This window comes from Dermacentor andersoni, chromosome 3 (assembly GCF_023375885.2).
Source record: "Dermacentor andersoni chromosome 3, qqDerAnde1_hic_scaffold, whole genome shotgun sequence".
NCBI classification, from domain to species: domain Eukaryota; kingdom Metazoa; phylum Arthropoda; class Arachnida; order Ixodida; family Ixodidae; genus Dermacentor; species Dermacentor andersoni.
This window is the reverse complement of record NC_092816.1, coordinates 71,812,257-71,832,377: the sequence shown is the minus strand read 5'-3', so window position 1 is coordinate 71,832,377 and position 20,121 is coordinate 71,812,257. Positions and strand designations below refer to the sequence as shown.

General features: G+C 44.7%; 1 protein-coding gene across 9 annotated transcripts in view; it reads right to left on the bottom strand.

Moving 5' to 3' along the window:
• Positions 1-451: 451 nt before the first annotated feature.
• Positions 452-20,121, bottom strand: part of LOC126545400 (uncharacterized) — a 101,558-nt gene continuing 81,888 nt past the window's right edge. For 4 of the 9 annotated variants that reach the window (XM_050193254.3, XM_050193248.3, XM_050193263.3 and 1 more), the window contains exons 17-23: positions 17,945-18,013; positions 13,953-14,034; positions 8,724-8,992; positions 5,946-6,033; positions 5,124-5,216; positions 4,539-4,597; positions 452-3,343 (exon numbers count right to left, since the gene is read on the bottom strand). In XM_050193254.3, the coding sequence (XP_050049211.1) occupies positions 3,131-3,343; positions 4,539-4,597; positions 5,124-5,216; positions 5,946-6,033; positions 8,724-8,992; positions 13,953-14,034; positions 17,945-18,013 (873 nt within the window). In that variant the 3' untranslated portion in view covers positions 452-3,130. Of the gene's footprint in view, positions 3,344-4,538; positions 4,598-5,123; positions 5,217-5,945; positions 6,034-8,723; positions 8,993-13,952; positions 14,035-17,944; positions 18,014-20,121 lie in introns of those variants that run through there. The other 5 variants (XM_050193329.3, XM_050193344.3, XM_050193351.3 and 2 more) reach the window with 5 other exon arrangements.

Here is a 20,121-nt window from a genome sequence, read left to right as displayed (position 1 = left end):
CAATAAGTTCTCATAGTTAAACATGTTTTCGCGTAATAAAGCTAAAACAGCTTTTCACGTGCTGTTCTAGTAGAAAATGAATCATTGCGACAGACTGAACGGTACTTGCCAAGCGCGTCTTCAAGGTGTCCTCTCTCTACGAGAACGATGCCAATCCGAATCCACAATATACCGGCTTTCCCATGCATACCACAGCGCAGCAGCGCCAGATTTCCCTCTAGGTAATGTAGTGAGAAACTATGCTCCAACCCACATTTATTCTGTCAATTTCCCCTTCATAATCGGGATCCCTTGAAAGTAATCCACCTAGATACTCTTGCAGATTCCAGAAGCCGACTGCCAATCACAGATACGTGTGCTCTTGCCAGGCTACTGAACATTTCCCATCTTCTGGATATTAATGTTCCCTAAGTGGGTTTAAAAAGCAGCAACACAGCAGAGACCACTTAACTCAAAATTAATGACAAGTATTTTATTTTTTCTGGAGCCTCTCGTCACAAACTATATATATATATATATCACACCTTCTCACCACACAAACAAACTACCAGCACTTCCCATTTGCATGCTTATATCAGACCATGAGCATTCTGCACTGCGAGGAAACGTCAGGCTGATAACACAGTGAGAAAGAAAACAAACAAAAAAATTTATATTCATATATTTACAAACATTTATTTTTTTTCTCTCTTCTCATCCTGATTTCATGCAGCAGTGCCACACATTTCTTGCTTCCGTGTGGGGTAAAACAACTTTACAAGGGGACTTCGTTTGCTCTGTTTCACTTGCCCTACGAATATGTATACATATACATTATATATATATATATATATATATTTTATGTGTGTCAACTTCACAAACGAAAATGGAGGGCACAAAAATATTACAGGAGGGGAGAACAACATTCTCACAGCGTGCAAGATGGCTCAGTAGAAAAAATACTACCGTAGGCTGCTGCAATTCCCCTATCTCCACACCACACACCCAAGTGCTACTTATAAGACTACAAAGAAAAAAATTTGCAGAAAGAAGAGCAAATTTGTAAACACAACTGCACTCTGTGGACATTCTTTTCCCCTTTACGGCAGCGCACTATCACGTCAGAAAATTAAAACGTGGAGGCAATGCTTTCCCCCATTCACAACGCCACAGCCTGCCTGCTAGTGCCTGGCAATCGTAAGCTTGTTAACTGCAAGTTAAAAAAAAATATGAAAAAGAAATAGAGGAGAGCAATGAAAGCAGCATGCACACACACAAGCACACAGACACGCACACCAGAATGCAAGAAAAAAAAAAAAGCTTCTGTAAAAAAATATGGCGCAGAATATGAATGCAGCAAAGTGCCTCACGATGTCACTTCCTGGCAAATATGTACAAAAGAACCACTCAAGCGCACGCGCACTAACAAAATGAAGAGAGGCAAAAGAGAAACGAGAATCAAGCACACGCAATGGGATAAGTTCAGCTCAGGCTATTCAGATAACGACAACCCAAATAGACAGCTCCCTCCATAGTTCCATTCCTTGCTGGTGCTGTTTCAATCTAGAGCCTTTAGACTAACAAAAGGCAGCAAAGCGACATCAATCTGTGTAATGTCATCTCAAAATGTGCTATTTGGACTTGGCAAAGTCTCAAGTACACTTTGTACTGTTTATAATTTTTTTTATTTTTTAATGTGCTGTACCGAGTCTTTGCTGGTGCTCATCACGTTGAAAAATCCAAGTGGCACATTTGTGAAATGGCAGCCTTAAGACCGGTGCAGCACTGCCATTAGGCATGGTGTGGATGCCACAGACAATGGCACTGCCCAAGCAAACATGCAAGAGATGGAACCACTCAAGGAGCCACAAAAATACCCCCCCCCCCCCCCTGCTCCAGATAGCTTTAAAGAAACTTGTAGAAAAAAAAAAGAAAAGCGCTGGCCAAGCTTTTTATCATAACACTCTCAATCTGCCAACAAACAAATGCAAAAAACATTGTTGATCCTACACCTTTGCCAAGTTTCTATTTTTGCTATCAAATGTCACCACTAATGCTTCACATCAAGGGTGTGTTTACAGAGCACTGTTGCACATGGTGAAAAATGTTTTTGAAGGATGCTCTACAACTGGCCGGCAGGTATCCGATTGTTAAAAAAGGAAGAAAGATTGAACTATAAGCAACAAAAAACAAGCCCAATGAGCCAAGGAGCAATGCATTAGGTCTTGTTCGAAATATAAAGTCAAAGAAAAAATATGCAATTGGAACACTTTGCAGGCATAACCCATCAATGCAGCAGCATGTGTGTTGAAAAGCAAATATTTGTAGGAAAAAAAAAAAAAAAAAAAAAAGCACATTTCCCCGAAATGACCTCACACTCTCGCTGCCTTGCGAGAGGACCCCAACCAGCAAGACAGGTCTGAAAAGAAATGGTCATGCTTCTACTAGTGGCAAGAACACCAGAGCCTGCCGTTGCCAGTACACATTGCCTTGAGTCTTTAGCTCTTGCAGAAGTTCATGACAAACTAGAAGACAAATTTGAAGGGGGAAAAAAAGCCTGTAGGGGCTATAATACAGCAAGTGCATGCTACAAGGAGAGATAGAAGAGCAACTGCGCAGGTAAAGATGTGGCAGGGCAAAGAAAAGAAGGAAAAAATGCAAGAAAGAAAAAAAAAGTTGGTCTTAAGCACAGGAAGAAAAAAAAAGAGGCAGCGAGCAGCATCACTATCACTGCAGCAGGGCCACAACAGTACGCAGAGGAACGGAACACCACACGTTTCTACACCCGAAAAACCGTCCCACGAGCAGCCAACCATTTGGAGACCTAATGTCCAGTCGCACAGTCTCGTTGGCAGCAGAGCCCTGCAAGCCCAGCTAGGCATACAACAGGAGCAAAAGATGGGCCACAGAGAAGGGGGCAGCAGAAAAGGCGGGGGAGGACTGTCTTGTGAGCGCGTTTGGACAGACAACCTTTTCTGCTCCATCCCTCTCGACATCGACAGAAGGGCGGGGTGGGGGAGAGAGTTTGAGAGGTGCATTTTTTTCTTCAAACAAAGGAGAGTGGGTGAAGAGGCATAGATGCAAACTCTGCTTGGGCGAGGAGGGAGTAACTAATATTGGGAAGGACATCCAAGCGTAACACACAGGCTGTTCAGTTGCCCCAGTAAGGGTATCCCTGTCGGATGTGGCCACCCGGTTGCTGCTGCTGCTGCTTTGCCAACGACGGAGGCGAGCCACGAGGTCCCACAAATTGTGGGTACGATGAGCCTCCGGACTGCTGCTGGTGGCCTGCTACTGCTGTTGAGGATGCCACCGCCGCTGCCGAAGACTGGGAACCAGTCAGAAAACCTGGCTTCTCAAAAGACTGCACAGAGCGTCAAGGATGGGAGGAAAAAGAAAGATTGTCACATCAACTTTTTAAACACCAGGCGAGCATGAAGCAATGAAAACATGCATACAAAAACACAGTTCCAAAAAAAAAAAAAAAAATCCAGGTCACACCATGACTGATTGCTGGTATGTCTTGTCTATAGCAAAAGCTACATGCATGCAGCCCTAGTTTCAACATCAAAATAGTTAATCTAATCATGTTATGGCTACTAGCAGTAACTTGGTGTGCATGGGTGTTCCAAACAGAAACCAAGTGCACAACACTAGTAGAAATTCCCATGTATGGAGTCGTTTACATGTGTTTCTTAGACAAGCATACACAATGTCAAACTACCATTACTACCACACAAGCCTTTCAGATTCTGATATAAGTGGGGAAAAAAAAAAAGCATTTGACTTGCATGGGATAAGTTTTCACAGCTAGAATGCTGGGCTTGACAGATGGAGGGTGCAGTAGGAAGACATTACTACTACTGTTGCCACTTTCAAAACACTGTTACCAGAATAGAACCGCGTTGATACGTTCTTCATGGGCTGTGAATATGTAAAAGCCGTAAGGCCAGGTGTGTGTGCCCACATGATGCAGCAGCTAGGAAAAATGCAACACCAGAAACGTATCAATGGGATTCTAGCACGCATGTAGATTTTCCAGGTTTCACTGAAGTCTATCTAGGCAAAGAAGAAATAAGCAAACTCACTGCGGCAAACAAAAAATGGGGAAAATCAGCAAGAATGTGGAAAAGGCAGAGAAACAATTTGTGCCATGAAAAAGATAGAAGAAGGGTTCTGACCATGAAACTCCAGAGGAGTGCAATGACAGCCATGAGTGGCTAACCCCAGCCACCCGGCAAAGATATGCACGTAAAGGCCACAAGGAGGGGGAGTGAATTTTGAGGAGAGAAAGCAACAGGCAAAGAATGCAGACTCCCAGAGGGTGCCATTCACACAAAAGTTATGGAGAGGAAGAAAGTGCCCCTGGGGCAGTAGCAAGCAGAGGAAAGTGCTCTGGAGCAACACCCACCAAATAATTGGGAGCCTCGGCAAGCCATGGAAAAGAGCAAAAAGCAGCAGCAGCTCCAAGAGAAGAGGTGAGGAATGGAAGAAGAGAGCCGAGAGAGAGAGAGAGAGAAGAGCAGGAGGAACACAGAGGAGAAACCATGGGTCAGTACCTTTGCTAAATGGGGGTGGGTTCTAGTGTGCCCTGACCTGGAAGCATCGGCCGAACCCACTGCAAGAGAGACACAGGTCTTGTTCTTCGTTTTGACACCACCCGACACCGCCACGCGCCTCTCCCAAGAAGTCACCCTGGGACAACCTTCCCCAACTTATACCAGTGAAATTAAAATAAAGGGGCACTACATAGTGGCGGTGGTCGCAGCAGCCCCAAATTGCAGCTACACCTGTTGTACTGTGCCCTAGCTTCTTCCTCTGCGTCCCTCTCCCCCCGAACCACTCTCTTTAACTCTTTCTCACCATTGGCTCAGCACACAAGGCACTGCCCACAAAAAGAAGCAGGGGAGCAAAAAATACATTAATAATGGGGTCACATCTGATATAATCATCATCTCTCTCTCTCAAAAAAACCAAGAAAGGCACACACAACACCTTACTTAGGTTGCAAGCAGAAGCACAACAAAGGTGGTGCACAACACCAGCAGTACATTGTAGAGAATGGGTGCATCTCGAGAGAAATTGCAAAAATGTCGCAGCGGGCGGAGGGTCCGCACCACCTTGACACACACTGCTCTACTCACATGAACCCGAGATGCCCTTAGCCTGTCCCTGAGAACCTGCACCATAGGTGTTTTTGGCGTAGTCTGGTGTCTGAGTCAGGCTGTCATACCCGCCTAGAAGAGAAAAAGGAGGGACGACAAATGACGCACCTACTGCCTGCAAGTCTCAACAGGCACCCTGTGCTCATTTCAGAGCCTCATGAACCACCCTTGTCCTCAACTGCCTCTCATGTCGCTCAGAGGAGAGGGAGACTGCACCATTCCAACCAGAAGCTTAGAACCCTGAGCTTGCAGAAGGAAGGCCATCAAACAGTCCACTGTGCTTTATGACACCCAAAAGCTGGCTGCACACAAACTACCGGTGGAAAAAAAAGACAACTTGTAACTAATTCTCACGGAGTACTCCTGCTGTGCACTGCCTTGCAAGGCGTCGATTTTTATACCCTGCAGCTGCTGCTTGGATAAGGGCACCACTACAAAGCGGCTATGATTTTAACATCCCCAGGGCTCTTCGCATACGTGGTAGTCTTTGCACACTGGTGCCTGCACAGACCTGCCCTTATCAAAGTGACTCCCACAGGCAAAAACCTGGGAACTTTCATTGCCTTGCAAGCCTGAATGGCCACGCACAAAATTTATTAACCCAGACCAGCTAGGTGCTGCTTGGCTGCATGCCACACAGAGACTTGCCCTGCCAGTCACAGATGTGGGAATGAAGGATAACAATGTTGACAAGCATGTGAGGGGGAGGGGGAAGGGGGGCACAATGGTGGGCACTGGTAACGTTCAAGAAAAAACAAGAGAAATAAAACAGAAGAATCGGCTGACAATGGGCAGACGTACCGGAGGTGAACGAGTGGGATGCATACGCACTGGCTTTCTGAAACTGCGCGCTTGTGGTGGGGCCGTGGGCGTTGGTCGCTGGAGGCACCTGCCACACAACACACCCCGGGGTCAGAACTGCCCCGTCTACTTGAAAGTCAAACTAATCTGTACGCTTCTACAGCTATGTTACCCTTTCGCTTGCAAATCTAGTGATCTCTGAATGTGCATTAGAGCTTTAATGCCGGGCACAGCACAGAGGAACCCACCTTTGTTACAAGTGGCCCCCCAACAATTGAGTCATACCTGTGCCACACGTTCAAATTTAATGACATCCGACCTGATGATGTCGACAATAGCGCCTTCTGCAGTGAGCAACGTTAGGGTAATAATATAAAGATAAACATGCATTTACAAGTTTAACTTTCTTCTGGGCTAGTGATATGTAGAAATAAGCATACCATGGTGCCGCTAGCTTTAGTATGTCATTGCCTTCTATAATGTTGCAACCGGATAAGCACGACGGTGATTACATAGTCCTTGTTGTGTGCTTGTTGCAGACATTTAACACTACTCTGCTTGCAGCACCATCTCTTCATGTTCTTTTTTTTTTTTGCATTATATAAAACTTGATGTGCTTGTTTATATGTGCTGCATGGCTTAAACACCTGAAAATTTTGTTTCAAGCTGAACAGGATGTCGCTTCAAATAATTTAAGTAAACTGCACTAAGCAAGCTATAGTGTCGAGAGTACGCATTTCTCAGTAGAATGAATTCTTCGCTAATGCCTTCAGTGCCGAATGGCATTAAGGCGAATGCCATTTGATTTGCCTTTGTGGCGCGGGTACTACACGACCACTAAAATAAGAACTGCACAGGCGAGGCATTGGAAATCAAATGCACTGAAGCTGAGATTTTGGTGTCAAGTGCGAATGCCACAATGTACTGTCCCCCAAGCTTGCCCTTGATGCACAGAAACCTCACGCGCACAAAATAGAAGCTTAATAAACTGGGCATGTTTTGTGGCCATACAAGGGTAGCCGTGAGCAAGCCTCGTACAAAGTGAAAAACGTGACGAAAAGTTATGTCCACACAAATTACAATGCAGCCACAGCTTGTTAAATTAAATAACTAAAAAATGTGAAATTTAACCTTTGGACCATGCAATGTACACATAATTTAATACCTCACTGTCTGTGGAAGGTGATGGAAATTGCACTTTCTGCATAGATGTTGTACTGCAAACAGCAAGCACTGTTGCAATGCAGCAATAATTTTCTTGGTCTATTCGATTATCTGACAATCAGGTATTCAGAAAAGAGCTCTTCTCACCCCAGAAGAAATCAGAATTGACAAGCTTTTGCTGTGCATTACAGACACAGCAGCTCGCATTATCAATGCTCCATAGTAAAATAAACATTCCTTCCACCCCAACAGGCATTTTATAGGGATGACTAATTAGAAAACTAGCATCTACAGCGTTAATGTGGCATTAAGTCGCTGTGCTTTATTTCATACATAGCAGGCAATACTGTGAATGCTAGAGAGATCTCTCACACTGATGGCACTTGCAAGCAAAAGTCGATCCCATAGCAGAAGCATGCTATCAGAAGTATTGGTGACTTAACACATTATGGTTGCTGCACACAGATTGCATGAAGTGGCTACAGATTTTAACAACACTACAGGCATGCTACCGTTTGCTTCTACAACAGGTAGTGTGCATTTGTGACAATAGTTTGCCACATATTCAGAATGAAGGACAGGTGAAAACATTGCGCAATTTGGCATAGCGTGAAATTCACCCATTACAGCCATACCAGACGAAGTTATATTGTAGTGAGTAGCTGCAGGTCTAAACTACTTCAGCATAAAATGAGCCACCGTGACTCAGTATGACACAATCACACAGTACCTACGTAGCTTCCACAGTGTTACCTGCTAGGCAAGACGTATTGTACCACACTGCACTTTCACAAAATGAGCAAGAGCAATTTTTACATTGTCACTATAATCTACACATAAACAGCGCATTTTCATCTAGTGTTTACATTTTACTTCATGTTAATGGTGAAGAGGGGAAGCAAAGGGCCCTAAGTGCAGGCGGAAGAAATGAAAAGCACGCCACCCAGAAACGCTAGGCGGGGTAGACGTGCTAAAGTTAAACACTTGCGTGGCATCAGAACGCACGGCGTGGAACTGAAAGAGAAGCTACTTCCAATCACAATCTGCTCACACAGATCAATAATTGCCATAAATCACTCCTTTAGCATCAAATTTGTCTAAAGGGTCTTCCCACATGTTACACATAAACAAACCACCCAGGGCCACCACAATCACAACTGCAGAAGTTATGGTTTAAAAGTGAAATTGCGTAAATATGAGAACTGAGCCCCCCCCCCCCCCCCCCTTCCGCCCCAGAGATCAAAGGCAAACAAATAAACTGGAAGGAAAGGCCTATCTTAGTGAACAAACACGAAAGATTGCAGTGTGAATGAAAGCATGAAAAAAAATGGTCACAGTTTTTCACAGGAATACAGGGTCCTTGGAACCACTCCACACCCAGAATATGCTTTTACTGCCCCAAACTGTATGCGCTATACTTGGCATATGAGCAAAACATGGAGCATTGCCCTGAACAATGTTCAATCTGAGGTAACTGGCCCTGGCTTGGTTGAGTTGTGTGCCCCCTTTCCCCCCCAAACAAAGGCATCTCAACGCTTCATAATGAATTTAGTGTGCATGCAGACGGCAACATACAAGCGTGAACAGGCCTGTGAAGAACAGACCACCACTCACAGGGAACATGGGCGGTGGTCCGTAGTGGTGGATGGATCCGGGCATGAGGTTGGATGGGAAGTAGTAGCCATATCCAGGGGGCAGTGTGTTCAGGAATTGCTGGCTGGCTGCTGCCTGCTGTCCTGCCGTGGGGGGTGCGCCCTGCTGTCCCCCTTGGGCCCCACCCTGGGCAGCAGCTGCAGCACCCGCTGCAGCCCCTTGGGGTCCCACCCCAGCTACCGTGCCGGGACTACTGTCGCTGTTCTCACCACGGCCAAACTTGTTACTCTCTGCAAGGCAGAGCCAAAAGGGAACAGTGCGTCTCGAATTGGTAGTTGTGAAACAGGGAGTGTTCACATCGCACACACGGACTACTGGCTCCCCTCAGAGAAAACCCATCTCAAAGTAAAGACCCTTTTTAGATCAAGCACTCTGCATAAGACAAAAGAGCAGCACAGAACACACACACAAGGCACTAACACTGTGTGTTCGGTGTATCATTTATCCTGTGCTGGGTGCGCTATGCCTTAGGCCTTCAGGCTCGATCACACTAGGCTGATACAACACTGATTTTGGTCCGCCGACAGATGGCGACAGCGTTTTCCACCGTGTTGGTGTCCATGCCACACTGCACCAATGACAACAGTGTGCAGGTAGATCGTTGACAGCCGTGTTGGCGAAGCATCGGCAGAGAGCTGGGCGATTTTCTTTTCACAACGCAACGGCACGACCATACATGACTGAAGATGGCGCTGCCTTCTAGGTGAAAGCCGGCCGCTTCAGATCTATCGGCCCCAACAAGTATTTGCTATCAATCTGAGTAATGATGCTTCGACAACAAACTATTAGTGACAACTTTGTGCTATTTCAGAGATACATTCTCAGTTTCCGAGCCCATTAGACCTAAAAAAGGCAGCTATATAAGCTGGACATAGCCTCTTAGATTACAAGCACTGTCACATCTCAGAGGTAATTATGAATGCTTGCTTGTTTTTTGCTCGATAGAAGGTGCCACAAGGCTCATTTGTTTATGTTTATACTTGCTGCAGTTCGTGGTTTGTTTTCAAATACAGTGGAAGCCAATGTTCTTGTGGAAAACAGTAGAAACTATGCAGCGCTGACCTGGAATACTGACAAAATGCTGCAAACAAAGCTTTGCACTGGCAATCAGCGTAGCATCTCCCAGAGACAAGCTGATACGAGCGACCGTGCTTCGCAAACGGCTTTCACAGCCCATTTTGGTAACAGGTTCTTGCTTTCAGTGCCATGTCGGTCGCTTGTGTCCGGATTGTACGAAGTCGAGAGCGATCCATTTCATGTTGCTATGTACAGAAGTGAACAACACTGAACTCAAGAGACCAAAATTAAAATTGTATCGGCCTAGTGAGATCGGGTCATTAAGGCCCGCAATTATCGGCATATGCTCACAAACCCCCTCGTAGTTTGGTTCTCCGATGAACAAGATCGGCACTGGCTCTGCTGCAGACTGCTGGCAAGGGCTGACAATTGTGCATTTCAACTTCAGAAGTATGTTTCCATTAATTTTGAACACGATTAAGTATATATAGAAGTGCAGCTACTGCGGACGATTTCATGAAGACTGGCTGAAAAACAGACCGCAGATTGGTTTTGTCAGTGTTGGCGTCACAAAATGGCGTCACATTGCCACGATTCGCTGTCGTCATTCGTGCTGGCGGTGTTGTCAGCTTAATGCGACACGGTCTCTCTCAGCGACGCAGTCTGCTGACTAATTGGCCAATTACCTGCACGGTCCTGTCATTCTCTTGCCAGTGTTGGGTTGGCCTAGTGTAAGTGAGCCTTTAGTATGACATACCAACGAGCCTAACATGTAACCACGGCCAGCCTCAAAGACCATGCTTTCTTTTTTTAGTAATGCAGGCATCAGAAATACACCATGACATTCGTGTTTCATTAACAAGCAAGTGATTGGACTTTTGCAACAATGCTTCCTTTAATGTCCGAAACATACCCTGGAAAAAATTATTCGTGCCAGTTTCTTTTTTGCCATGCAATCCCCATCTATTAGAAATGTACTTGTGAAGGTACAAGTGCGAAATTTGCAGCCCCACCTCAGTTTTCAAGTGTTTCATTCAGCTACACTTCACTCAGGAGAACGAAAGTCATTTTAAAGTTATCATCATTGGAGAGGCTGCAAGTACGCACACTAATATTGTAACTGCCATGTCACCTTACAAGGCACATGTTGCCTTCACTATGCTTGCTGCCCAAATGCAAGAATTACTGGAAACACTGGTCCCTCACGGGTGCAAGTTTCACCCGATTATTGGAAAGTCTGTTATTCCTCTTTCATCTCTTTGCTTGATGCCCCACAGAATGTGGTCATGTATCGCATAGAACACATTACTGAAATTCAGGAGCAAATTCAGTCTTTACTTCTGAAAGGCATTGCCAAGAACATATCTACAAATAAGCTGCAATGGTGCCCAACAGAAGCTTTCAAAACATGGTAACCACAAAAAGCGATCTTACTTTTCGCTGATGATGCAGTTTGCAATCGAGAGTTGTGTTGCTTACCAAGGGTACCGATTTTTAGTTGGTTCGAAGCAGTAATTGGGGTGTTAACGCTGAATTGACTCGACACGAGAGAAGAAAGACGCCAGGATGTCTGCTAGTTATCTTTCTTGTCCTTGTTAATTCAGCGCTGTGACCTCAATTACTGTGTTGCTCGACTACTCCCTGTAGGAAATTTTGGTTGTATGCTGGAAGTTGCAAGTGACGTTTGAGTGTTCTACTGAAATATTTTTTATTTACTACCTTTTTCTTCAAAACAAATTTACTGAGCATCACACAGATGTCTAGGGGGGGCACCCAAAAAGCCCATGCAAAGGCTTGACTAGGGGATTTGCTCCCCCTATAACATTCATTCTCACAGAAGACTGGAAGAACTTTAACGCTACAAAGGCATGCTGCCAGGAGGCAAACTTCACTGCCACATACTACCCCTTTGTCTTGAATAGCACCTGCAAGAGACATTGCTGCCCTGCCTTCTCCCACACACAGGAGCCAAGGGACTACATGACACTCATGACACTCTTGCTTTGCAGCTCACTTTCAGTAGCACTCTCACGCTAACACTAACTTACTGAAGTTTTTTTCATCTGTTTTCATGGCATACAACAATGTAATACCTTGCTGACACAAGTGTCAGTGAACAATCTGCACATGCTCGTCTGCTCGCGATGCCCCAACTTAGTGAAGCAGAATGACTGCAATAGAATGACTGTAGTCATAGCTGACTACAGTCATTTCTCATGCTTGCCAAGTTGTCGTGAGGGAACACGACATGAGACATTGTGCAATGAAGAGAAGCAAGGAGACTGTCTGAACCAAGTGTCTTTCTGCCTGAAGGCTTTCATCCAGCTCTACGATTTCATTACCTTTCCATTGCCCTTTAGCAACGAAATACAGTAAAAGCTCGTTAATTCGAACTCGTGGGGGACTGAAAAATTGTTCGAATTAAGCGGAGTTTGAATTAACGAGCGGGCGGGAAAAAAAAAAAAAGAGGCCATTGCATTTGGCTGCTAGGGCCGAAGCCAAAATAGCCATATCTGGGATCGTCATCGAGGAATACGCACTACTACTCTTTGAGGTCGGCGATTGCGGGTATTAAAATCATGCGAGTCCAAACACCAAAGGAAATAAAGATATCCAATCAATTTATGCGCCTGGAACTAATGATAAATGTACCCACGTGAGCGTCAGGCTTAATGATGAAATATGACACTATTTATGCTTCAAAAACATGTTTATTAACAAAAGAATAATGATCGAAGCATATCAACATGAAAAATAATCGGTGATTTGCATTTGTTTGCGCTTTCTTCGCCGCGACTCGAGAAGCATTGTCTGCAACTTGCCCAACATCTCCAGCGCAGCATCCGAATTCTCATCGGTGGAGAAATAGCGCGCAGCCAGATCGAGTCCCGATGCTGCTTCACATGCGCTCGGAGGAGGCAACGGATCGTCCTCTTTGTCGGACTCGTTGTCGCTGTCAGGCGTGCTCGCCGCGCGTGAGTCGTGCTGCTGACTGGACGCAGCCTCGATAATCTCGGCGTCAGTTAAAGGCCCCGTTGTCTCCACGCCGTTGTCTACGTCGACAAAGCTCTCGAAGTCCACACCCTCCGATAAAACAGCGTAGGCAGGGTCCAGCACGATGGAGCCATCATCTTGATCCACTTGAACATCAAAGTCGGCTGTGCAGCAGGCTTCTGTGGTTTCACTGAAGCCACACTTGCGGAAACAGTTAGCGATAGTGTCTGCCTTGACGGCGTTCCACGATCCCACGTGCCGCCGTAGCGCGCAACGAAAACCTGAAACGGCTTGCTCCGGAGCATCGGCGGCGGCGGCGCCCGCGCGTCAGAGAAAACCTGCTACGGCATGCGCCGGAGAGTGGTGTGCAGCGAGCGATGAGCGAGCGCGGCTTCGGCCGCTTATCTGTTTTTTCTGCCAGCGTCCGCTGCGGCGTACGCGGTTGTTGCGACGCGCGTCTTTTCTTTTCTTTCTTTCCTCTTATCTTTGAACTCTCCTCTATCTGCACGCGGCTGCGGTGATGGCTCGGCCTGAGCCAATCGGCAGGCCCGTGCACTTTCCTTTTCATCCTTCCCTCAGTCGCAACAACAACAACGCCGGAGGCTCCAGCAAGGAAATTGGCGGCTCGACTCGTGCGTGCAAAAATGCGCGCTGGCTTATTTATTCTCGTCGCTGTGCATATTAAAAAAAAAAAAAAAAAATTTCAATGCATTGTACTCGTTACGAGGCCACTTCTATTTACGAGAAGCAATGTCGGCTGCCGGCTCCTAGTTCGAATTAACCGACGTGAGTACCGGTACGTTCGAATTATCGGGCGTTCCGGCCCATTGATATACATAGGGCTTTGCAGGGACCCGGGCATCAGTTCGAATTAACCGGCGGTTCGAATTAAGCGATTTCGAATTAACGAGCTTTTACTGTAGTACAATGCGTAAAAAATATTTGAGGTGACATTGCAGTTACAAATAGGGCACAAAGGGCAAAGGCTCAAACTGGGCTAAGTGTGCTGCTTAAGGATGCCCACTGTCTGCTAAAGGGCAATCTGAATGCTGTAAAACAAACAAACAAACAAACAAACAAACAAACAAACAAACAAACAAACAAACAAACAAACAAAACTGTATAGCTTAGCACAGCCATTTCACCGCTTTTACTTATAAGCAACGGGGCAACACTCACCTGCGTAAGCCATGTTGTTCAATGTAAGGTCTCGGCCGGCTAGGCTCGTGGCAGGCACAGGGTACTGCATGTCATAGTAGCCCTGTGTTGGCCAGGTTGAGGAAGAAAAAAAGGGAAGGGCACAACGCCCTCTAGCAAAGCCCACAGAGAATCTTCGTCCTAAAAGAGTATAAGTGCGAGCGGCCATGGCAAGCACACCCCCTATGCCTTCGTCGCAAAGTAAAAGGCTACTCTCCTTGCTAAAATACTCGTTTGTAAAGATGCTGTACCCATGAAAAGCACCAAACCTTTCCACTTCAGATATTGAAGGGAATACAGCAAGGCAGCAGAAACGTTACATATTGATGAAATTTACAGCTAAGAGCCTCCAAACATAGGCCATACTAGTACTGCAATACACGTAACAGCAAGAGCATTCTCTACATTGCTTGCCAAAATATTTCCATTTTAGCAGCAAAGCTTGTCTAAACAGCTATGTTTAAAATCGCGAGAGTGAGCTAAGCTCATCCAAAGCTGAGAAAAGATTAGCATGTTGAAGCCTCATTGTGCCCTGCACTTGCTGCTAAAAAAATTACCACTCTCCAACCTCTGCACTGTATTACTACTATCACTGCACAGCCTCTGCAATGAACCAACAACATGCAACACCCCTGTCACACGGTTGTACTGGAGCTGTCTGGGAAATCGCCAATGTCAAAAGATCAGTGCTCTCTGAAGGTCACTGTATATGAAGCAGCTAGCAATTTATGAGAGACTTGCCAAGTGATACAAATGGGGTGAACATGCATTGCACTACACTAGGCAATCTGTAGCTATATTGTGCAAAATTCCACTCTCCACTTAACTCCACTATCACGGGGGAAAATATCCTGTGGCTTCAACGTCTGAGTGCACTATGTAGAATCAATGCCCGATTCTTTCGGACTCCTTAGGGGCAGAGAAAACGTCCAGAAAAATGAATGCATGCCTTTTAGTGCCCCCAAGGGCTAAAATTGCCACCTAAACATCTGAAATAGTTCTGAAGGCCTGCCAGTACACTTATTAGGTATATCGATGCTCGTACTGTGACAAAAAATGACGGGTGCACATGTTATCCTTAAAAAAATACACACCGTGTCCAACGCGACCCTGCTGTATTACAGCGAGGCTTACTACTGGGAACCCCATAATGGAATGCTTGACCCTTGGCATGCTTTCCGCGCTTCGAAGCTATCAGCGAGGACGACAGATGTGGAATTGGCACCATTGCCGACAGTGACGAATTGTTTCAATGAAAAACATGGCACTGAACAGCAGGAAAATTGGTGGTGAACACTGAACCAGTTGCGTCTAGTTAGTATTGCTGCGGTGGTAGGTAAAGCTGCCAGTGGACCAGCGTGTGAGAGCACTGGTTTGAGGCCGCGAAATAACCAAAATGGCGGCAGTGGTGACTCATTAGTGCAGTTTCCAACCTGCAATCACGGCAGAAGTCTGGAAAATGGGACAGCAAATGGTTTCTGCATGCAGAATTTCTGACGTTCTTGTCCACAAGCTATACGAGGAAGGAGTGCGAATTATAGGGCATGCCTGAAAAACTGGCCGTTGATTGTACTGCCTCCACCTGTTGAATATTTCTATGCTGTACGGAACAGTTTCGGTCATACTTGCTCCGATATTAACTCCGCCTACACTTTCAAAACCTCAGTGCTTCACAGGACCTGCTTTGTATATTTTAGTTTACAACTTTGCTAGCTCTAAATTATGAGACTTGCTAGATGAAAATGACAAATATTACTGTTGCATGCTCAAATTTGTGAAATTTTTTTCTTTCGGTGGTAAAGCGCACACTAAAAGTGCATGGGTATTTTTGTTTTATGAAGCAGTCGTACTGACCCCTGATAAATCTTTATTTTGATTCATTTCTTGTGTAAACTGTATGCTGCAATAAACCTCATTTTTCTGTTTACATTCATAAAGCAACAGTTTCCTCATATGTACACTTCCCACTGATGAAGTCAGTGCTTCAGGTGTGTTATCGGTCTCAACTCTCCCACGCCTTCTGCTGGGTACAATGGAGGGGGGAGTGGGCAATGACAAACGTTAGTGGAGATGTTTGGGATCACAATGTTGAGTGCAGCAAGAGTCGATCGTTTGAAGTTATGCTCAAGCTCACCTGCTCACAGCCACTAAGTGTGGTTTAACTATTGCCTAAGAGTGGAGATACACTGCTTGGGTGAGAGAACCTTAGGTGTAGGCAACTCCAATAATTTTCGTGTGACACGGGTACAAACAAATGCGAGCTTATAAAGCAACAAAATGACAACCACATGGGATCTATTTCTGACCTACTTTTGGTGCAGTGTCAGGCCATGCATTTTACACCACACACTCTCATAAAGCACAGAGCAAATTTATTAGTACGAGCTCCACGGTGCAAAATGAATGACCTAACAATGGTCAATGCCACTATGCCAAAAGTATTTCGGAAATAGTATGTGCCATTGGATTGCCACTTGATACATTTAATTATGAGACTTTACTATGGCAACGGAAATAAAGTTCTGAAGGGTTCAGCAAACAAGAGAAGAAAAGATGTGCAAGAAAGTTTGCAGTAATGTTAAAATCATGATTAAGAATAATCACACTGGCACTTTATACGGCAACCCTGAGGCATATTCACAAAGAATGTCCAAATCTGTCAATCCCTCTGCACCTTTAGGCAACAGGGCATACATTCTTTAACAAAATTTAGTTGAGGCTGCAAGTTCAGAAACTCAATTCAGAGAGAATAGCGATGTCAATGGAATTACATGTGCACACACAACAGTAACAACATCCCGGGTGTTACTTACATGCACTTGAAAAAAATCTTGCTGAAGAGAGCACTTTTTAAAGAACACCTGTACAGTGCATCAAACACAGTACAAAGGAAGTAACGAGAAACTGAAGCGGAAATTTCATTAGCAACACTGGGGACACATCACAGTGCAACAGGCAAGTAATTAAAGCCTGCTGCAGGCGAAGTAAAATGCCCATGATGGAGTGCAAAAACAGACTTTCGCACTACATAAACATAACACAGCTGCACAAAAACAAGGTTACATTGCAGAAGTTACTGAAAAAAAAAAAAAAAAAAAAAAAAAAAAAACGGTGGGTAAATTTGCATATCCAAACAAAACCCAAATCCACAACACAGAGCCAGCGTATAGGCAACCTGTGCACAATCGCACAGGAAACACCCACATGCAGTCCTGAGTGCTTGCGAAAAAATTATATATTTCTTCACAGAACCATGATACTTTACTAAGCATCGCCATTCTATCTGAAGTGAGTAACATGTATAGCAACAACTTGGCTAAAATGCCCAATTAGTGAACAAAAGTGTTTGTTGCACACAACTATCTCCCAACACACAGGATGCTTTGGAGTAGTTAGTTTTTTTTTTTCCATCCCACCATGTTCGATTTTCAAGAAATCCTATGAATTCCAGGATGCAGTGTACAAGTGTGATGCTTTCACTGCTGTCCTATCTGCAGCGCACCTCTATATGCCACCACATGACCAGGGCAAGCAACCAAATGCATATGTAATGCATGCTGTACGCCTTTTCAAGTCTAGAAGTGTGTCCAGATGCTTCAATGCCCACAAACCCAACTAACCCAAAGTGCCAGTGTGAATAATAAATAGCTCTATATATTAAATTTGCTATAGGACTAAAAGCTGTGGTGCCGCTCAAAACTTAAGGAGACACAAGTCCCTTACAGGCAGTGTGAAAATGAGTAGCTGTTAGAAGAGAGTGAGAAATGAACAGTGCAGAACAATGGGAGAAAACATGAGTGCAAGGAGAAATCGCTATAAAGCACAAGAGGCAGCAAGAAAAACAGCACGGCACAGCAACCAAGTGAAAAAGCAAGGAAATCAGAAGCTTGTGTAGACAGAGAAGCTTGTGTAAATAAGGAAAAGAAAATATGCCAGTGCTCTCAAACCAAGGAGACAGAGTGAGTGAGACCTACCAGGTGTGGCATTCTAGTCTGTAGCACTTGCAAGTCTTCGTAGCTATACAAAGGCTGCTGCTGCAAGCCCTTTTGTGGGTTGGGCCAAACAGAAAACAAAAGGGGAAAAAAAAAGGACAGGAGAAAAAAAAAAGAAATAAATAAAAAGGTCAGGATCATCATGCTTTCAAAAGCTCATCACAGAACCAAACAACAGAAACATAATATAAATGCAACCAAATCGCAACACATGCCATGTTTCAATGTACATCAAAGTAAAACTAAACTGCACAATATAGGGCACTACTTTTGCCTGTACACACCCCTGGAACAAGGAAGCCATACACACATTGCAAAGCTTCCATTAGTGAGCAGAATTCGTTTACCAATGCTTCAAGCATTTTGCATGGTAAAGCCCCAATGTGATTGATTATGATGCACACGGTAGTGGGGGACCCCATATTAATTCTGACCATGTGGGGTTTCGTACAATCCAATGCATGGTACAGGTGCAGCCGAGATTAAATCCGCAAGTTTGAGCTCAGCAAAGCAAAATCATAGCCACTGAGCTACTGAACAAGTCCCTGCAATACAAGGCCATGAGGGCTCCCACTGCACAAACAACATCTGTGCAGAGTGTGAAACGATGTTACTGCAACATTCACTGCAGGCCTAAACACGGGTAGTGTTTTGCCTACATTTGTTTGTGTGGCTTCCCTCTTCCTAGAACTCTTAAGCATCAATACCCAGGAATACAACAAAAGGGACAGGTAATTATCCGGATGCTACTACAGCATAGGCCATGCATAGGTGCACAGCCATTAATACTATATTTGAATCTAGGCTAATAGCGTTTTTTTTTTAAATAATCATGCACCAAACTCTAGGGTCAGCTTAGATTCGAGGATTTAAGGAAACGCACCAGTTTTCTTTTTAACTGAAACTGATAAATATGGTGCATAGCTAGTGTCATCTAAAAAAGTCAGTATCACAGCTGCTACCAGCTGCGCTAGCAGCTAACTGAAAAGTACATGAGTGACATCGCCAGTTTGACCAGTATCTTATCAGCGTGCGGCACGGCATTATCGTAATGGCACCAAATAGGTGATGCCACTATGCTCATGCTTTCAAATGAAAAATTGTGCTAGCTGCAGAGGCATCGCCAAACATTCAAGCCGATGGGACTTTGCCAACGATGTTTCTTACGTGCGCCAGCCGCAACGAGGAGATGACAGCAATAAGAAGAAAGCAACTTAGAATGAGCTCGGCATGTACATATTCAATAAATGCCGTTTATATTTTGTGAATGCTGTCCTCGCTTTTTTGTTCGGTCTACATTCGAGGTAAGCTTAAAGGTAAGTTTCGTGCGTGTTTTGATAGTGGCAAGCGGTGCATTTTTTGTCCTGACGAAGTGTGGCATTTGCAGCAAGATGTGTTGTTGGCTAGTGTTTTGTTAATGCATCCAAAATGCAAAGTTGGTCGCGTCTGTGAAAGAGAGAGGCCTATACTATTTGAATAGTTCCTCTCAGCAGAGCCAAGGCTACGAGACCGGCTAGTGCATATTCTTGAGCTGCAAGATGTAGCGCCTTAGATCATAAACCGTTCCTTGACTTGTGAGCAGGTGTTTACTTGGAAGCTCCTCTTTAGATCGCAGCTGCGGCTTATAGTGCTATTTTGCTTCATTCTTTAAGGGAGGGGAGGTGGCGATCAAAACTATTTTTTTTTTTTTGACCTAGGGCAACGAAATTTGGCAGCCACACTCGAAAGTGTCTTAAATAAAGAAATATGAAGTTTCATTAGGATACCTTGACTAGTTTTCAAGTTACATAATGTTACATGTGTTCCGCTTGTGGAAAACCTGGCACTGTAATGAAACATGCCAGGGAGCTGTCTGTAGTTTTAACCTTTGCTCAAAAAAGCACTACAGGGTACAACAGTTCCAAAACTTCTTTAACTGCTTTATTTTTTTTACACAGAACATCATGTTCACCTTCACTAACTGAACCAGAAATGTAATTCACAAATCAGCATGCAGAAAAAGAACTACGCCCTCTGCAAGATATTGAAGACTGTCATACCCTCAAGCACACTTTAGGGAACACACAAAAAACAAACAGGATCAAAATTGGTCCAGGAATACTCATGCTACCCTTTCCACAGACAACGCAGAATGCTCAAAGCGCACTTTTGAGAAAACG